The 17,655-nt window shown below is 61.2% G+C and overlaps 3 protein-coding genes and 1 long non-coding RNA gene across 6 annotated transcripts; 2 read left to right on the top strand and 2 right to left on the bottom strand.

Moving 5' to 3' along the window:
- Positions 1-200: 200 nt before the first annotated feature.
- Positions 201-3,166, bottom strand: LOC116860195. Its single transcript, XR_004381284.1, has 3 exons — positions 3,018-3,166; positions 2,708-2,855; positions 201-816 (listed from the first exon to the last, which is right to left on the bottom strand). It is a non-coding gene; the product is annotated as an uncharacterized LOC116860195 (long non-coding RNA).
- A 785-nt stretch (positions 3,167-3,951) lies between these two features.
- PGP (phosphoglycolate phosphatase) lies at positions 3,952-6,867 on the top strand. The gene is made up of 2 exons (XM_032846025.1): positions 3,952-4,661; positions 4,769-6,867. Exons 1-2 carry the CDS (start codon positions 4,022-4,024, stop codon positions 5,092-5,094), a joined length of 966 nt encoding a protein of 321 aa, XP_032701916.1. The 5' UTR covers positions 3,952-4,021; the 3' UTR covers positions 5,095-6,867.
- On the top strand, positions 6,619-9,293 carry BRICD5 (BRICHOS domain containing 5). Its single transcript, XM_032846061.1, has 7 exons — positions 6,619-6,682; positions 6,898-7,106; positions 7,864-8,154; positions 8,343-8,501; positions 8,575-8,676; positions 8,931-9,084; positions 9,173-9,293. The coding sequence occupies exons 1-7, from the start codon at positions 6,619-6,621 to the stop codon at positions 9,265-9,267; spliced, it is 1,074 nt and encodes a 357-aa protein (XP_032701952.1). The 3' UTR covers positions 9,268-9,293.
- MLST8 (MTOR associated protein, LST8 homolog) lies at positions 9,232-13,243 on the bottom strand. 3 transcript variants are annotated; one of them, XM_032846017.1, is made up of 9 exons: positions 12,998-13,243; positions 12,317-12,511; positions 12,098-12,149; positions 11,853-12,015; positions 11,389-11,464; positions 11,154-11,306; positions 10,199-10,323; positions 9,936-10,099; positions 9,232-9,826 (listed from the first exon to the last, which is right to left on the bottom strand). In XM_032846017.1, the coding sequence occupies exons 2-9, from the start codon at positions 12,443-12,445 to the stop codon at positions 9,708-9,710; spliced, it is 981 nt and encodes a 326-aa protein (XP_032701908.1). In that variant the 5' UTR covers positions 12,446-12,511; positions 12,998-13,243; the 3' UTR covers positions 9,232-9,707. The 3 variants fall into 3 exon arrangements, with proteins under 3 accessions (XP_032701908.1, XP_032701909.1, XP_032701910.1); XM_032846018.1 differs by having other exon boundaries at positions 12,317-12,481; positions 12,998-13,062; XM_032846019.1 differs by lacking the exon at positions 12,998-13,243 and having other exon boundaries at positions 12,098-12,146; positions 12,317-12,634.
- Between the last annotated feature and the right edge of the window lie 4,412 nt (positions 13,244-17,655).

Genomic DNA, 17,655 nt, shown 5'->3' with positions numbered 1-17,655 from the left:
TTTTTTTTAAACGTTTTATTTACTTATTTGACAGAGAGAGACAGAGATCACAAGTAGCAGAGAGGCAGAGAAAGGGAGGGGGAAGCAGGCTTCCTGCTGAGCAGGGAGCCCGATGTGGGGCTCGACCCCAGCACTCTGGGATCATGACCGGAGCCGAAGGCAGACGCTTAACCGACTGAGCCACCCAGGCACCCCTCCTTTTATTCTTTCTAAGACAGTCTTTAGTTCGCTCTTTGAAGCTAAGCGCTGTACAGGACTTTTTCACTTGATATCAATCATCCCCATTTTGAAGATGAAGAAACTGAGGCACAGAACTGATAGGATGCTTGCCGGAGGGCAGACTGGAGACTCAAAGTCTGTCCAGAGCCATGGGCTGGAAACCCACAGGGTGTACTCTCCCAGCTCAGTTATTTTCTGTGACCCAGCCCAGTGCTGGATGCCAAAGACTCAGATGAATCAGAGCTGGTCTCCTCAGCAAGGCTGGTCTCCAGGCAAGACCAGGCAGAGACACAAGGGCCCAGGCAGAGAGTGGGCAGCCCTGCCCTGGGAAGGACACCAAGCAGAGACAGTCACCATGCCGTGGATGCCCAGCTGGGGCCCGGGGGACCCTCGGCCTGGCAGGAGCAAGGGATGTGTGAAGCCCAGGTCAGATCACTGGAGGTGGGGCTGGGGTAAGGGTGAGGCTGCTTTCTGCAGGGGACTTGCTCACCTTTGCAGGAGTTTAAGCAGATGGAGTGACAGCATTTCAAAAGGATCCCTCTGGCTACTGTGCAGAGAAAGGACCACAGAAGCAGGGAGATCCCAGATGGATGGTCTCTGAGAAGGACCAACAAGAGGAAGAACAGGTGAGGGTATGTGGCAGGGGGCTGGGGAGGGAGGACCAGGACGACACCTCAGTTCAGGTGGTGCTGAGGAGTACTAGGGGGAACCGATGTCAGAGAGACCTAGTAAGCACCCAGGAGAATGGAGTGGGGAAGGGTCTCAAAGGTGGAGAGGACAATCTGCGTGTGGGTGACTAGGAGGAGGAGCTGACCCAGGGGAGACAGAGAGCCTGCCCTGCTGTGTGCTCCAGAGCCACGTCAGGCTCCCCAGGAGTCAGAAAAGGGCCTCTTGATCCAGTGACTCCCACATCCTGCCTCAGCCAGAGCCCAGGCAGGCCAGTGGACAGGCCTGAGGTCTCTGAAAGGCAGAGTGGCCAGCGGAAGACAGGAAAACCAGAGTCCCCCTTCCCCCCAGATGGCCTCCTCCGGTCCCACCCAGCCCTCAACATAGGCTCTAGCTGCACACTGTTTGATATTCAATGCTCTGGTCACAGCAACACCAGCCCCCTTTAGGAGGACTGCTCAATCTCTATTCTTTGGATGTACTTTAATTTATTTAACCAATCCCATGTTGAAGAATTTTTAGATTGTTACCATTTTTTTTTTTTTTTGCCACTTGAATCCTTTTTCAATGACTCCCATTTTTACTTGGCTCATTAGAAGCAAAACCATCTGGGAAAACACAGATTCAATTGCTGCTTGCGTTTTCTAATACAATTTAAGTCCTTGCAAGGCTATTAAAATTAAATAGAATGTGTTCTTGGGCCATCTCCATCTATGCCCCATTCAGCTTGCAGGCAGGGCTTCCTCACGTGCGGGAACCCTGGCGCCAACCATTCACAGGTATACAGTGAGCATCTACTATGTGTCGGGGACACCCCATGATCGTGGGGTACTCCTCTCCCATCCAGACACAGGGCATCTCACACCTCAATTCTCCCCGCCGCCCGCCTCCATGAAGTGTACCAAGTGTACCATCCCTTCCAGCCTCTGGCAGGACCTCATCCGTAGCAATGTCCTCTCCTGTTCCAGACCATTCCGTCCTTCCCACTACGCTGGCTCAGGCCCTACCACTCACAGGGAATGTTAAGGCAAACAGGTGTGACACGGCTCCACTCTGGAGTCACCTGGGTTTAATCCCAGCTCTGCAGTGTCCAGCTAGTGACTCTGTGTGACTCAGTCTCCTCATCCATGAATGGGGACGCTAACAGTCCCCGCCTCCTAGGACCGTCTCGGTCCGACAACAAAATGCAGGTAAGGAGCAGTGCTCAGCGCCTAGATGTTTACTGGGTGCCCAGGAAACCAATACAACTGGGCAGTATTGTCCAAGCTGGCCGGTGGCTGGGCAGCAGTAAGACTTCCCATTCTGGTCAGTGTGTACACTGGATGCTTCTGGGTGGTGAACTTCCAGAGTTCTTCCCAGAGTCAGCGGCACACCAAAACTAAGTGGGAAGAGGCAGGGAGGAAGGCTCCCCTTGTGGGTAGTAGGTACACCAGGCAGGAATATTCTGCACGCCCTGCCCTTGTGCAGTCAAATGCTCTAGCACTGAGCTATACCCCCGCCCCCCGCCCTGCCCTTGTGGACCATGGCCCTTCAAAGGTCCTCCAGGAGTTCCCGGGGCCGGCAGGGACCAACAGAAACAAGCCGGCTGTAAATAAGCAGGGCCCTAAGGGAACTAAGGTCACTGGTTTACCTCATGGGTTTTGGGGTGGGGGTGGTGGGTCCGAGCTGACTTTATGGAGATCTGGGGCCCAACAGAACAGCAGGGGTTGACACCCTGGGAGCTGAGAGGCTGGATGGCCTGGCACAGGGTAGACTTTCAGGAAACCGGGGCCCTTCAGAGCTCTGCTACCTGGTCCGATGGAGCGTAGTAACAAGCGCCTACCGGTGTGAACTTGCGACCCCCCTCCCAAGTAGACTTCACCCAAGAGCAATGAGTGCCTGGGTCCCCGATTGGCTGCGTGGGAACCAGAACGTCCATGCAGGTATTATTTACAACGCTCCCAACCCGGAGACCGCACAGTGTCGCTCAACTGCGAAACAGACACACAGGGGTGTGCTCTTAGGACAGCGCACTGACCAGGAGCGCGCGCGGCGGGATGGCCCCACCCACCCGCTGCGGAGCCGCAGGAGCAGCCGGTGCTTACGTCCCGGCGCTGAGACCACCTGGGAAGGCAGGGGAGGCTGTGACTCACCCCGCGGCGACAGGCTCGGGAAAGTGGCCGGGGGAGGGGATCGCTCGTGCCTGGAGAGGGGCCGCCAGGCAGCTTTCTGCCGCGACGGAGAGGCCCCGGCGCGATCCGGGCCGCGTTTGCACGGGCGTCTGCGTGAAAACGCCGCCGCGCGGCACACCGGACGCGCGCACTTCACGGACGGTGTGCCTCACCAGAGTCGGCCGGGGCCCCCGCAGCAACGCGGCCGCCGAGCGGGGTCGCGCGGCCCCGAGCCCGGCGCCGGCAGTTACCGGCTCACGTGACCCCTGAGGCAGCCCCAGCGCCCGGCCCTGCTAAAGCCCCGGGAGGGAGCTCCGCGCCCGGCTGGAAGCGGGAACGCCGGGCCCGCCGGGACGGAGCCCCGGGCTGGCCCTCAGCAGCGGCCTTACTCCGCCACGCGCCAGCGGCGTGTCCCGGGCGGAGGGCACGGCCCGGCACCGCCCACGCGAAGGTGCGGACGAGACTCGGGCCCGAGGGGTACAGCGGCTCCCCGCCCCCCTCCACGTCCTGCCGGCTCCAGGCCACGGAGAAGCCAGCCAATCCGCAGCCGGCCCGGCCCGGGGTCACTCCATTAAAGGCCTCCGTCACCTAAGCTGACCGCGCGCCACCAATGGGCGAGCCGCCCCGAGGCCGCCAATGAGCAGCAGCCTTACGGCCAGCGCCGGCCCTGGGCTGCTCCGCAGCGTTTCCGCAGTGAACGCTCCACTCCGAATGCCGGTTGGCTCCCTGCCAGCCAATCAGCGGGGCGCCCCGGGCCCGTCAGCCAATGGCCGCCCTCCTCCCCGCGCCGGGCCGCGACGGTTGGCGCTGAGCTCCCGCAGCCCGCGGGAGGCGGGGGCGGATTGGCGCAGGCGGCGTCCAATGGGCGGCGCGCGCGAGCAGCGGAGCCAATGAGCGCGCCGGGGGCGGTGCGGGCGCGGCGGCGGGCGGCTGCAAGGAGCGGCCGGTGGCGGCGGCGGCGGCGGCGGCCGGTGGCGGCGGCGGCCATGGCGGCGGCGGAGGCCGGCGGTGACGACGCCCGCTGCGTGCGGCTGAGCGCCGAGCGGGCCCGGGCGCTGCTGGCCGACGTGGACACGCTGCTGTTCGACTGCGACGGCGTGCTGTGGCGCGGCGAGACGGCCGTGCCCGGCGCGCCGGAGGCCCTGTCGGCGCTGCGGGCCCGCGGCAAGCGCCTGGGCTTCATCACCAACAACAGCAGCAAGACCCGCGAGGCCTACGCCGACAAGCTGCGGCGCCTGGGCTTCGGCGGCCCGGCGGGGCCCGGCGCCCGCCTCGAGGTCTTCGGCACGGCCTACTGCACCGCGCTCTACCTGCGCCAGCGCCTGGCGGGCGCGCCGGCCCCCAAGGCCTACGTGCTCGGCAGCGAAGCACTGGCCGCCGAGCTGGGGGCCGTGGGCGTCGCCTGCGTGGGCGTGGGGCCCGAGCCGCTGCAGGGCGACAGCCCCGGCGCCTGGCTGGACGCGCCGCTCGATCCCGACGTGCGCGCCGTCGTGGTGGGCTTCGACCCGCACTTCAGCTACATGAAGCTCACCAAGGCGGTGCGCTACCTGCAGCAGCCCGGCTGCCTGCTCGTGGGCACCAACATGGACAACCGGCTCCCGCTGGAGAACGGCCGCTTCATCGCGGGTCCGTGCGGCCCGGGGGCGCGGGGGTGGGGGCGGGCCGCGGGCACCTCCTCCCCTCTGACCCCGGGTGCTCCCCTCTCCTCCCTCCCCTACGTCTCCGCCCCGCAGGTACCGGCTGCCTGGTCCGAGCCGTGGAGATGGCCGCCCAGCGCCAGGCCGACATCATCGGGAAGCCCAGCCGCTTCATCTTCGACTGCGTGTCCCAGGAGTACGGCATCAACCCGGAGCGCACCGTCATGGTGGGAGACCGCCTGGACACGGACATCCTCCTGGGCGTCACCTGTGGCCTGAAGACCATCCTGACCCTCACCGGCGTTTCCACACTAGGGGATGTGAAGAGTAATCAGGAAAGTGACTGTATGTCTAAGAAGAAAATGGTCCCTGACTTCTATGTTGACAGCATAGCTGACCTTTTGCCTGCCCTTCAAGGTTAAAGATTTAGTGTCTTTAATCTCCAGAATAAAACGAATTGAAAACCACTTACCCAAATTAATAGGTGGGGCTTAAGCATCCGCTCAGCTAGGTGGCTTCAAAGAGTATACTTGGAGTTAAGTAAAGGCACTAGTTGTTAACCTTTGAAGTAAACGCTTGGGGGGCAATATTGTTTACAAACGCTTCTATTGGAAGATGCACTTTTAAACCTGGAGGGCATTGAGGGGGGTCCTGGGCTTCGGGTGCCATTGACAAGGACAGGCTTAGCATCTGTCCAGGATTCAGGTGACCTCAGGGTGGTTACCCAGCCTGCTGATGGGCCCCGGGCAGGTCTAGGGATGTTCGATGTTTCATTGAAGATTTCATTCAGGGATCAGGCCCCCCCTTCCAGGCCAAAGGGAGAGCGGTCTGATGATTTTGACTGTTGTGAGAAACTTGTACAAACAGATGCACCGCCTGTTGCTGTGGTCATCTGCCTGTGAGCCTGCTGTGGCGTCCCAGCCCCTCACCTGCAGGGTGGGAGTGGAGGACAGCGCTGCTCCCAATGCTGTCTCCCTGTCCTTGGGGTGCAGGGTGCTGACCTCGCCACCGCCCCACACTTCCTTAAAAACCACTCTGATGTCACAATCAAGTGTCTGTTCCGTTTCAGATACCCAGGGCTGCCACACCTCATACGTGATCACGGAGTTCTGTAAACTCAGTCCAGCTAAGCCTCAGCTTTCTCAAATGTGCATTTAAATCCAGCTGATCTGGACTGAGCACATTGTTAGCTGAGTGACCAAGAGTATGGATGCCTTTGCTGAACTCTGGGCTGCTGTGCAGAGAGCTCAGAGTAGCGTTGGTACCAAAAATTATTTTTTTAAACTTTTGAACAACTTTTGTGAAACGGTGGAATTGAATCTTAAGTGTGTTAATTAATAGCTGTGCTCTGTCTCGTAGGGAAAATCCCTCCGAAGAAGTCTGCGTGCCCTGCACCCAGCAGCACGGCTAAAGGCACGTGCTGGCCAAGAAATGCCTGTCACCCTGGGCGCCCTCTGGGTGGGGCAGGAAAGAGGTGTCCCCAGGAACAGGAAATCCTTTCACAAAACATCCAGTCTCTTCCTGTTCTGCTCCTGAACCCTCAGTTGGGGTGGGGGTTACATGCCAGTGGTCCTTGAGGCCACTTCTTTTGGCTCTGGAGTTCCTTGTCAGATGCCAGTGGGAAAACTGGCAGGGTCTGTCTGCTAGCCAAGAGTTCTTGGCAGAGGGCTCTGGCCTTTTCTGCCTGTTCCCTAAAGTTGCTGACCTGATGAGCAGACTGTCCAGCTGCACTTGGAGGGTAGGGCCTGGGAAGCTGTTCCTTTTGGCAGACTCCTTCCCAGCGCCTCACTCTGTCCCCAGTGGCATTTGCCCACGAGCTTCTCTCCTAGCCCGAGGGGGACTCCTTCCCTCATGCTCAAAGTTCTCATAGCAATAAAGGGTGTCCCGAACCCGCAGCTCTTCCCAGGCCCAGGCTGTCTGGGGTTTGGACTCTGCTGTGGGGCATCATGAGGGCAGCCAGCGCCTGTGAGGTTGGTGGTGCTGACGTTGGCTCTGCGAGGTCGGCTCAAGGTGGGTCTGGATATTGAGCAGGCCTGTCAGGGCGTTGTCACCCACACCAGGAGCACGCAGCAGGTGCAGCAAGCAGCACCACCTGTCCTGCCGGGCAGTGCCCCCGGAGCCCACGTGCACCCCACCTCTGCCCCTCGTTGCACTGTGTGAACCCAAATGCATATTAAAGTCTCAAACCGCGCTAACTGTGGCGTTCTTTGCCCTTGTTTTGATAGCAGCCTTTGCGCAGAGGCTACAGCTGCGCAGCCCGGGGAGGGGGGCGGTGCTGATGTCTAAGAAGGAGGCGTTCTGGGATTCGTTCCAGAGCTGGGATGCTGACCGCCAGGATGCCATCGCATCCCAGGCCCGTGACACGGAGGGCTGGCTTCAGAAGAATCAGCAAGACAGGCACAAAGGAAAGCCAAGAACAGAAAAGGGCAACAGGGTGAAGGGGCGCGGAGCCCTCATGTCCTGCCAGTGCCAGAGGGAGCCCTGACTCAAAATCTACAGCACCGAGAAGTCGGAGATGTGAGCTGGGAGCAGAAGAAGCCGGCTCGGGCAGGCCAGGGCAGGGGCTGACCGACCATCCCGGGGCGTTGGATGGGCCTGTCGGCTGCGAAGAAACCATCCTGCTCCCAGTCCCACGTGCTGCGGACTGCCCCTTGGCCCGGCCCATCGGAAGGGCCGGGAAGTGGCCGGGGGACGGGGGATGTTAGGACAGAGGCAGCGCAAACTCCCATACCAGTGTTCGTGGAACACATTTATTGATGGCCTGAGCCCTGGGAATCCAGGGATAACCCGAGACACTGGAACAGCCTCTTCAGGAAAATGAAGTCTGTCCCCAGCCAGACTCTAAAGTCGTCCTGCCTGGGCCTGGGCTGCCTTCATGCCAATCCATGGGACTTGATTTCCTTGACCGCTGGCGGCGCTCTTCACCCTCTCGGGGCCCCGCACTCTGCACAGGCCGGGTGTCGGGAGAGCCAGGCACCGTGACAAACACCCTGCACCCCAAGCAGGGGGAGCTGTCCTGGCTCCAGGAGAGGAGGGGGCTGGGACTGTGGCTTGGCTCATCACGGCTGTACTAAGGTTTCCCTAGCTGACTCCAAGGGGCGGCAGACAATCCCCGCATTGTCACCAGGGCTGCACCATGGAGCAGAGGCGCTGCGGTGAGGAGAGCCCCCGGCCTGGGCTTGTCCAGGTGAGTGCCTACAACCACCCAGCGCCCTCCTCTAGGACGGGAGACCCTGGGCACGCCCTGGGCAGGGGACAGGAGTGCAGGACCCACCTCGCGCACCTCAGCCCCTGCCTTCCTGAGCCAGCCTGCTCCCCAGTCTCTGTTCCAGGCCCCACAGACTGCAGTGTGCCTCCAGGTGAAGGCCAAGGTCTGCCCTGGGGGCTGGAGGGGCCCCAGCCTGTTGCTGCTGCTGCTGGCACTGGCCGCTGCTGGGGCTGTGGCTGGAGGACTTCTTGGCTTTGCTCACAGTCCCCCCAAGGTGAGCTCCTCCTGGGGACCTGGCCTGGGGCACAGACAGTGGGAAGGGGAAGGAAAGGCCAGGACCTCCCAGCCCTCCAGTGGAGCCAGGGCTCAGAGCAGTGACTGGAACACCAGCCGTGGCGGGGAGGGAGGTGGTGTCGGGGGCTGCGCCAGCCTGCCCAGTGAGCTCTGGCTCCCCGATCTCAGCCTCTGCTGCAGATGCTCCGTCTGACCCCCCCAAGCCCTGGGACACCCCGGGGGTCCAACCAAACTGCCCAGGTGGACGCGGCCCAGAATGTGGCAACCATCCGGGTGACCTCGGCTCAGAGCAACCGCAGCTGGGCAGTGCTGTTCGACGGGCAGAGCGTGAGTGGGTTGGGGGAGTGGTCAGCACCCACAGAGGCTTGGGTGGCCCTGCCTCACCCGCCTGCCTCCCTAGGGCTGCGTCTGTTACCGCCCCTCGGAACACCCAGCCTGCTTCCTCTGCCCGATGGAGCCCCGAGACCGCGAGACCCTACAGCTGCTGGTGAACACGTCCAGGGTAAGCAGCCCCATGCGGCCAGGCTCCCCGGGCCAGGGGGCAGACAAAGGGTCCTGTGTATAGCCCAGGCCTGAGGCAGGCTGGAGCTCTGGTTTCAGGGAACAGAAGGCCTGTCTTCTCTTGGCCGACGCTACTGACAAGAGCTATGGATGGTGCTGGCCCCAGGCCAAGTGTCCAGGGACACACAGGCATGGCCCCAGCCCAGGGGAGCGCCAGTACTCCCACACCCTGGCCCACAAGAGCTTCGTCTGCAGGACCACAGGCTCCCCGGCCCCAGCCAGGACACCCACTACACCCAGGAGCTGCTGGCAGTGCTGGGGAGCCGCGAGGTGGACCCTGCCCAGGTGGGTGACTCTGTGCGGCATCTTTGTGGCAAGACGCCCATTTACTGGGCCCGCCGAGCGGAGGGTAAGTCAGGCGCTGTTGTGGGGCCCGTTGTGGGGCCCGGGCGGAAGGGGTTGGAGCTGCAGGGGCTCATGCGGGCCCTTTCCCCCAGGGCCCCAGAGGCAGCGGCTCATCTACCTGTGCATCGACATCTGCTTCCCCAGCAACATCTGCGTGTCCGTCTGCTTTTATTACCTCCCAGACTAAGTGCTGCACCCGGCCAGCCCCCCAGGCCGGCCTCATCGCAGGTCATGGAGGGTGGCTGCGGGCGGGAGTTAATAAACGCTCCACCTGGCCGTGACACTGTTCTCTCGGGCCTCAGGACACAAAACGGGCAGGGTGGGGGAGAGCACGGGCTTGGGGTTGGGCCCCAGCCTGGGACCTCGTGGGCCCTGTGGATCTGGAATTTCGGAAGCAAGTGAAGGCTGGCTCGGGCAGGCTTCTGGGCCTCGTCACACCCACAGAAGCAATGGAAGCTGAGAGAACCCCAGGGCATGCTGGCCTGGCCAGTCGCAGCCGGCCGCGGGATCCAGCAGGCTCGAGGGTGAGGGGCTGGCCCATGGAGTTTCACACTGGCCTGGGCAGCTGAGCACACCTAGTCCGCAGGTGCTCCTTGGACAGCCGCCTGCAATCCGGGGGGCCACGGGCTAGCCCAGCACGCTGTCGTTGAAGGCCAAGCAGACGACAGCTTTCTGGTGGCCGCCATACTCTCTCTTAATCTCTCCTGTCTCCACACACCAGAGCCGGGCCAGGTTGTCCGACGAAGCTGTAGGGAGGGATGGGGGCAGGAGCTCAGGGGAAGCCCCAGGCCGGGGCCCATCGCGGCAGGAGCTGGCCGGCGCCAGGCGGTGGTGGCTGGGCGGGCAGGGGCTCACCGGTGACGATGTACTGCGAGTCCCCCGAGAAGGCACAGCCCCACATCCAGCCGCGCGAGGACTCCCCCGGGTTGCCGCTCTTGATGCTGAGTTCCGTCATCAGCGAGAAGTTGGACGTCCTCCAGATCTTGCACGTCTGGTCGGCCGAGCACGTGGCCAGGAGCCTAGGGGCAGACGGACGTGCAGCGGGGGGTCATCAGCAGCCACTCCCACCTTCGCCCCAGAACGGCGCAAGGGCCCCACCCCCCGCAGACCGCACGCACGTGGAGTCAGGGCTGAAGCGGCACTGCAGGGCATAGCGGGCGTGCGCTGGGATCTTGGTCTTCGGGATGAGCTGTGTCACCTCGTCACCGATGCCCCCAGTCAGGTTCCAGACGTAGCAATTCCCCTGCGATTGGAGGGGGACCATGGGACACCTGGAGCCTTAGGTCTGACACCTGGGAAGGAGGCCCTCATGGCCAGACCCGGATGCAGGGGCTGCCGTCCCACTGGGGGCTGCACACCGGGATCTGGGGGCTGGGGACACATGGCAAGCGCAGCTGGGCCGGGCTGCAGGGAGCCCCAGGCAGTCTGAGAGCCGGAGGCCATGCCTGGCCTTCGAGCAGAAAGCTGCTGGCTCGCGGGAGGGTGAAGGATGAGATGGGAGCGAGACACGTCAGATGGAACAGCCGGAGGGTGACGTGGGGACACTACGGGACCAGTGAGTCGTCGAGAGGTAAAGGACTTTGAATGGGAGAAGACGAGGCCGGATGGGAGAGCGGGGCCACACCGCAGTGTCCCACAGCCATGGCGAGGACCCAGGGCGCCAGGGGGTCCACGCAGGGAACGCTGGCATCGGCGGGCGCTGAAGGAGCGCTGTGTGGGGGCAGAGCCTCAGGGAGGAGGGAGGGCGGCCGCTGCACGGGGAGCGGAGGCAAACGTGGGCCAGGAGGAGCCAGGGAGGAGAGAGAAGTAGACAGACTTGAGAAGTTGTGGAGGTGGAAGTCACGCCCGCTGGCTGAGCTGTGCAGTAGTGAGAGGGGGCGTCAGCAGCGACACCCCGCTTTCTGGCTTGGCTGGCTGGCTTGGATCTGGAGCCCAGGATGAGGAAGCAGGCCCGGGGGGTGTGGGGGGGGGTCTGAGGAGCATCTGGGGACTGAGCCATGTGCAGGGAATCGGGAAGACCAGGGACTGGGCGCTGAGCCAGCCTCCCCCGGCACAGGCACACCCGAGACTCACGGTGCTGTTGACGGCCGCCATGTAGCTGGCGTCGGGGTCAATGTGGGCAGACGTGATGGAGACCTCAGGCTCGGGTATCAGCTGCTCGTTGTGGTCAGTTTTCAAGTCCCAGATGTGGATGGCACCGCTCTGGTCCCCCACAATGAGCTCCGCCTGGGGTGCAGGGGAGGTGAGGGAGGGCCGGTCCCCTGCCCTCCAGAGCCCCACGGTGCCCGGCCCTGGGAGTGCCCCTCACCTGGTTGGGGTGCAGGCACACGCAATTAATGGGTGCGTTCACCTGGAAGATCCGCTGGCACTGCAGGTTCCGGGACCTTTGGGGGCACATGCGCTCTACTGGGTGCTGCCGGCGCCCCCAGACGCTCTTTTCCTGCCATTTATGCTCGTTCCTCTGCTGATAGCAGCGGCGTCACACCACACACCAGCTAGACTTCCCCCACCCGCCCCGGGGGCAGCCCCTCAGCCCAGGCTTGGGGGACTCACTCTCTAGAGATCCTTGGAGGATCAGGCTGAGACTGGGCTCATCTTTGTGTGGCTTCACCCCCTGCCCTACCCTGGTTTCGTCACCACCCTAAGCAAATGACCCGCAAAGAAAACCCCATCTGGGCCTCTGCTTGGAGGGCCCTGGCCTGAGACAGCCCCGGCCTGGCCCCCCACCCCCGCACACCCAGCAACAGGCCCCTCCTGCCTGCTGCCCCACACCTGAGGTCCCAGATCCGCGCTGTGCAGTCCTCCCCACCCGTGTACATCCAGCGGCCGTCCTCATGGAAGCCCACAGATGCAATGTTCTTGTTGACCCCATCGTAGCTGATGATGGGGTTGGGGTTGTTGGAGCTGAGATCATACATGCGGATGTGCTGGTAGCCTGGGGACACAGGCTGAGTTGCAGGGTGGCTGTGCCCAGGCCAGCCCAGCAGGGATCGGGGTGGGGCCGAGGGTACAGCTACCTGCAGCGGCGATCATGCTGCGGTCTGGTGTGATCTCCAGGGCGTTCACCTGCTAGGTCTGTTAAGGAGGAGGACAAACAGAGCCCTGGAGCCCCCGCCCCCATCTGGCTTGGCTGCTGCAGCCTTTCCACCCCAGGCACCCCTTCCTTTTCCCAGGCTGCTGCCCCCACCAGGCATCCTTCCCAGTACCGCCCTCCCCACCTCCGCAGTGAAGGATACAGAGTCCTGATGCTGAACCGTGCGCGTGCAGATCCCACTGTGGGCCTGCCAGAACCGCACCGTGTGGTCATAGCCCGCAGTGGCCAAGATCACCGGGTCACTGCCCACTGTGCCGGGGGACGTGTTCATGGTGTGGAAGAAGAATCGCCAGCACGAGACGCACTTCTGAAAGGCAGGGGTCAAAGCTCAGAGCATCTGCAGAAGAGAGGGGTGTGCAGAATTTACGGAATACTCTCTAAGTCCACTCGCTGCTGAGAGATAGGCATTAGCGCTCCCATTTTAGAGAGGTGGAAACTGAGGCTCAGAGGCTCAGGGAACGCATGACAACCTGCGGAAGCGCGCGCTTCGTTCCCCGCCCCACGGACCCGGCCGGGACGCCAACCCCACCCGCCGCCGACAGGGGGCAGTCGCGCCCGGGGCGCCGCTCTGCCGCAGGGGCGGACCGCGCATGCGCAGGGGCGGCGGACGGGCCGGAGAGGAGAGCCGAAGGCAGCGGTCACGCATGCGTAGCAGGCCGGCGGCTGAGCCTGATGGGAGGGGGTGCTCTCTGGCCAGACCCTCGGGCTTCCCCCGTGCTCCGCCGACAGCCCTGGCTTCGTCCCGCTGGGCCAGCTTCCCCAGGCACGCTCTCCCGGCCACCCAGCGGCGGCTTTCTGGCCCGAGTCCCGCGGCCCCCCGTACCTTACATGCGGCTCTGCGCTCCGCCGCGCCTCAGGACGGCGAGCGGAGCGAGAGCGAATCGATAGAGGCCGCGGCCGAGCGTAGAGTTATCGATGGGCCCTTAAGGTGACACCACGGGACTTACGCGGGGGTGTTGGGGCGAGACCAACGTTCTGGGGCGGGAGGGGCCAGTAGAGGCCTCCGTGATGCCTGGCCGCAGCCTTCTCCTCACCGGCACCGCACCCTTCAGACTGCTACCCGTTTTCCAAACTTGGTCCCGAGGCGGGGCCGGGACCAACCCTTCCCCTCCATCCCCTCCTCCCCACCCCTCGGGTAGGATGCCCAAGTAAGTTGGAGGACTCCCGCCCAGTTAACGTTTGAATTGCAGGTAAGCAAGAGTCATTACAGCTTTTGGTTTAAGTATATCCCAAATACCGCATGAGATATACTTACCCTAAAAAGTTACTTGTTGTTTATGGGGAATTCAAACGTATCTGGGCGTTCTGTAGGTTTATTTGCTAGTCCTAAGTCTGGGCCCTTTCGGTCCTGTTCAGCCCTGACCTGACCCGCTAGTCTGCCCACTCAGCCTGTGACCCCTCCAAAGCTGGGGTCCCTCATTCCTCCTGTGCCATTTAGCGCTCCCACACTCCAGGCACTGTGACCTCAGCTCTCCCGCATTTTTTTTTCCCCCCACGATGCTTAGAAACGCAGCTGCACACAACCCCCTTCCTTCCTCTGGCTCCTTGACCAAGGCCTCAAACCTCCACTATGCCCCCAAGCCCTGAGTGGCAGGAACCTTCCCCCCATCCCTTCCATGCCTCCCTCCTTCCTTCCCCGCAGCCCGGAGCCCCCCCTCCGGCAGACAGTCTGCACGGCTCTCCCCACCTCTCTGACTCCCGTGTACTCACTTCCTGCTCACTTCTCAGCCCACTGTCGTCTTTGGCCCCGGCTCTCCAGTGGAAGTATCGCAAGGTCACTGGTGGCCTCACACCGACAAACCCGCTGGATACTTTTCCTTTCGCATCTTGACACATCTGCGCAGCGGTTGACAGTGCTGGTCCTGAAATCTCCCTCGCTGCTCAGCTTCCTGCCAGTCTTTCTCTGCCTTCCCTTAGAGCCTGGTCCCCTCCAGGGTTCTGGTCTCTGCACCGAGGGGCCCGTGCACTCTCCAGGACTTCCAGTATCACCCATGTTGGGAGGCCTTCCGCCCTGTCTCCAGCTCAGACCCGCCTCCCTGACAGTCCCTAGACAGCTCTGCTTCCCGTGGCCAAGACCACTCATTATGGAGCTCCCCCAAACGGCTTCCCCTTCTGTGTGCCAGAGCCCCTCACGTGTTACCACTTGGCGCAATCCAGTGGCGTCCGTCACCCCCTCTGCCAGAACTGCCTCCTACCCGACCTCCCTGCCTGCACTGCTGCCCCCATCCAGGCTGTCTTTCACATTGCAAAGTGGTCTTTTAAAAATCGAGACGCTTTCATGGGTCCCCCTTACCCTCCAGACCCCTGGCCCCTGCCAACCGTGCGACTTTCTCCTCTCTCCATTCCAGAGGCTCCATGCTCTATCCTGCCAGCATGGACAATAGCCTTGGGCTTCGACCTCCGCTACACGCTCCCTTCTGAGCTCTCACCCGTGCCCCACTGAGGATGCGCGCCCGGATACCTCTTTACATGCCACACTCGGGGTCGTCAGCACCTTTGTAGCGTCTGTAGGAAGCATTATGCTAGTGTTTTTGTTTTCATTGAGGTAAAATTCACACACTGTGAAGCTAACCATTTTTTAAGGTTTTATTTATTTTTTACTTATTTTATAAGATTTTATATATTTATTTGACAGAGAGAAAGCACAAGCAGGGTGAGCAGGAGAGAAAGAACCATTTATTTATTTGACAGAGAGCAAGAGTGCGCGACCTGGGGCTCAATCCCAAGACCCTGGGATCATGACCTGAGCCGAAGGCAGATGCTTCACCGACTGAGCCACCCAGGCGGCCCTTATTTATTTTTTTAAGTGATCTGTACACCCAACCTGGGGCTTAGACTCATGACCCTGAGATCAAGAGTCACATGCTCTTCCAACTGGGCCAGGCAGTCGCCTCTAAAATTCACCATTTTTTAAAGTGAACAATTCAGGGCATCTGGGTGGCTCAGTGGGTTAAAGCCTCTGCCTTTGGCTCGGGTCACGATCCCAGAGTCCTGGGATCGAGCCCCGCATCGGGCTCTCTGCTTGGCAGGAAGCCTGCTTCCCCCTCTCTCTCTGCCTGCCTCTCTGCCTACTTGTGATCTCTGTCAAATAAATAAATAAAATCTTTAAAAAAAAAAAAGTGAACAATTCAGTGGCACTTAATATGTTCACGGTGCTGTGCAACCACTAACCTCTGTCTACTTCCAGAACATTTTCATCAACCCAAAAGAAAACCTCTGTGCAGTCTTTCCCCTTTGCCTCTCCCCCCTCAACCCCCACAGCCCCTGGCAAATACCAGTTTACTTTCTGTCGCTGTGGATTTCCTATCCTGTGTGTTGGGTATCCGTGGGATCCCACAGCACACGGACTTCGTCCCTGGCTTCTCTCGCTGGGCATCAAGTTTTCAGCGTCCCTCCAGGTGCTAGCAGGTGTCAGACCCTCATTCCTTTTTATGGCCGAATAATATTCCAGCGTGCGCGGCTGGACCCCATTTGTCTACCCACTCACCTGCTGACGGACGCTTGACTTCTTTCCCCTTTTTGGCTATTACGGATAATACTGCCGTGAACATCCCCACACGAGAAAGTATGTCTTTTGAAGTACGTGTTTTCATTTCTCTGTACACTAGCCGTGGAATTGCTGGGTCCCATGGTAACTCTATGTTCAACTTCTTGAGGAACCGCCAGACCATGCTGCACGTTTTCCGGCATTATGCGTCAGGTCTTTCTAATGGCTCTGCCGAGGAGAAACCACCCTCATTTGGGAGACGAGGAAACTGAGGCTCAGAGAAGCCGACTCATACGTTGCAGTCCGCACCTGCGGGACACGACGGAGCCCATCCTGCTGGCTCAGCTCCCCACTGACCTTGCCCCTTCTGAGAGCCCCACACTTGCCCGTCCTCATCCTCCGTGCTGAGCACCAGAGCTCTGCCGGGCTCAGAGGCAGCTCTGGGAGCGGCAGTGAATGTGGGGTCGGAAGGCTGGGGGAGTGAGAGCTCTGTGCACCCCGGCTCCTGAAGGACATCCAGAGCCCTGTGAAGCCACCAAGGAGCCTGGGAGGAGCAGGAGAGAGGGGTGGGGCCGTGGAAGGCTGGAGGACTCCCCCTACGGGTCTCTGCGTTCCCACCTGTGTCCCAGAGGTCAGGCCGTGCGCGCTGTCGGCCTCTCCTGTGGGGCTCTGGGTAAGAGCCTGGGGACCGCACACGTCCCTTGCCTAGGCTAACAAGCAGACGAGGCGGGGCTCCACCCCCCCAGGCTTGCATCCCCCCAGCATCTCTGCTGGGTAAGAAGAGGGCCCGGGACCCATAGCTGTCGATCCCCTCTTACGCACCCAGCACCAGCCAAGCCCTTTACCGAGGTGGCATCCATGAGAATGAGAGCAGCCCCGGGCACCTGACGTGCTGCATGATCCCCGCAGCCCAGGGGAGGGTATGTTCGTCCTCCCCGTGTCCTCCAGCAGGGGCCAGGCATCAGGGCTCTGGGGGGTGGGGGGCCGGGAGGAGCGCTGGGGAGGAGCACCAGGGGCAGCTGCAGCTGGTGGACAGGAGCGGGGGCTGCAAGGCCGCCAGCGGAGACCGCCATGCAGCTGGGAAGGGGGCCAGCCTGGGCTGCAGTGAGGCAGCCGCCGGCTCATGAGTCTGGCCAATTCTGCTGGCTCAGCAGCCCCTCCTCCCGGGATCCTCGGAGGCCTGACTTCCTGGAGGGCTGCCCAAGTCCCACGCCTCCGCTTCTTCATCCCCCAGCCAAGCTAACCCCTGTCCTCTGGCTGGGGGGACCCGCCAGCAAAAGCACATCTCTGTTTTCGGGTGGACCCTCCCATGAGCCCTGAGCGGCAGGCAGAACTGCCGGCCCATTTTACAGATGAGGCAGCTGAGTGTCAGGGCCTTGTCCAAAGTTGCCAGGCTGGCTGGCAGCGGATCTCGGGCTTCTTGGGCCCTCCTAGGCCATCACCTTCTCCTGGCAGAGTGAGTCCAGCAGAATGTACACAGCGCTCTTCCCAGGTCTGTGCTCCCGAAGGTGGACTCCACAGGAGGTACCCCCTTGTAGGTCCGGGGAGTGACTCTGGGGTGCCTGTCTGTGGGGTGTGGACAGAGATGGGGGTAGGGCAGCTGCAGGCAGGCCCAGTTCATTACCCAGAGGAATTAGATTTCTCACTTGGAACTTGGCCTTTCAGGTCATGAGGAAGGTATATTTGTGAAGGTGGGAGAATAGAACATATTTTTCTTACTGAGTTATTAGCATGATTTATGACATTTAAATATCCCGACATTTGTTGTGTGAGCCTCGGTTTTGTACCCTTGCCCCAGGGTCTGCACATGTTAGGCTCAGTCCGGAGTGTTTTCCCTTAGTCGGCCAAAACATAAGAACGATGGTCAGAACGATAGCCATTTTTTCGTTTGTATTTTTTATAGTACTTCTTGTTTGCCAGGCACAGTGCTAGGCTCTGCAGATGCAAAGACGAATAAAATATCATCGCTCCCACGTGCAGAGAGCCAAGAATCT

This window comes from Lontra canadensis, unplaced genomic scaffold (assembly GCF_010015895.1).
Source record: "Lontra canadensis isolate GAN:19392208 unplaced genomic scaffold, GSC_riverotter_1.0 scaffold171, whole genome shotgun sequence".
NCBI classification, from domain to species: domain Eukaryota; kingdom Metazoa; phylum Chordata; class Mammalia; order Carnivora; family Mustelidae; genus Lontra; species Lontra canadensis.
The sequence above is the reverse complement of the archived record's forward strand: the minus strand, read 5'-3'. Positions and strand labels throughout refer to the sequence as shown.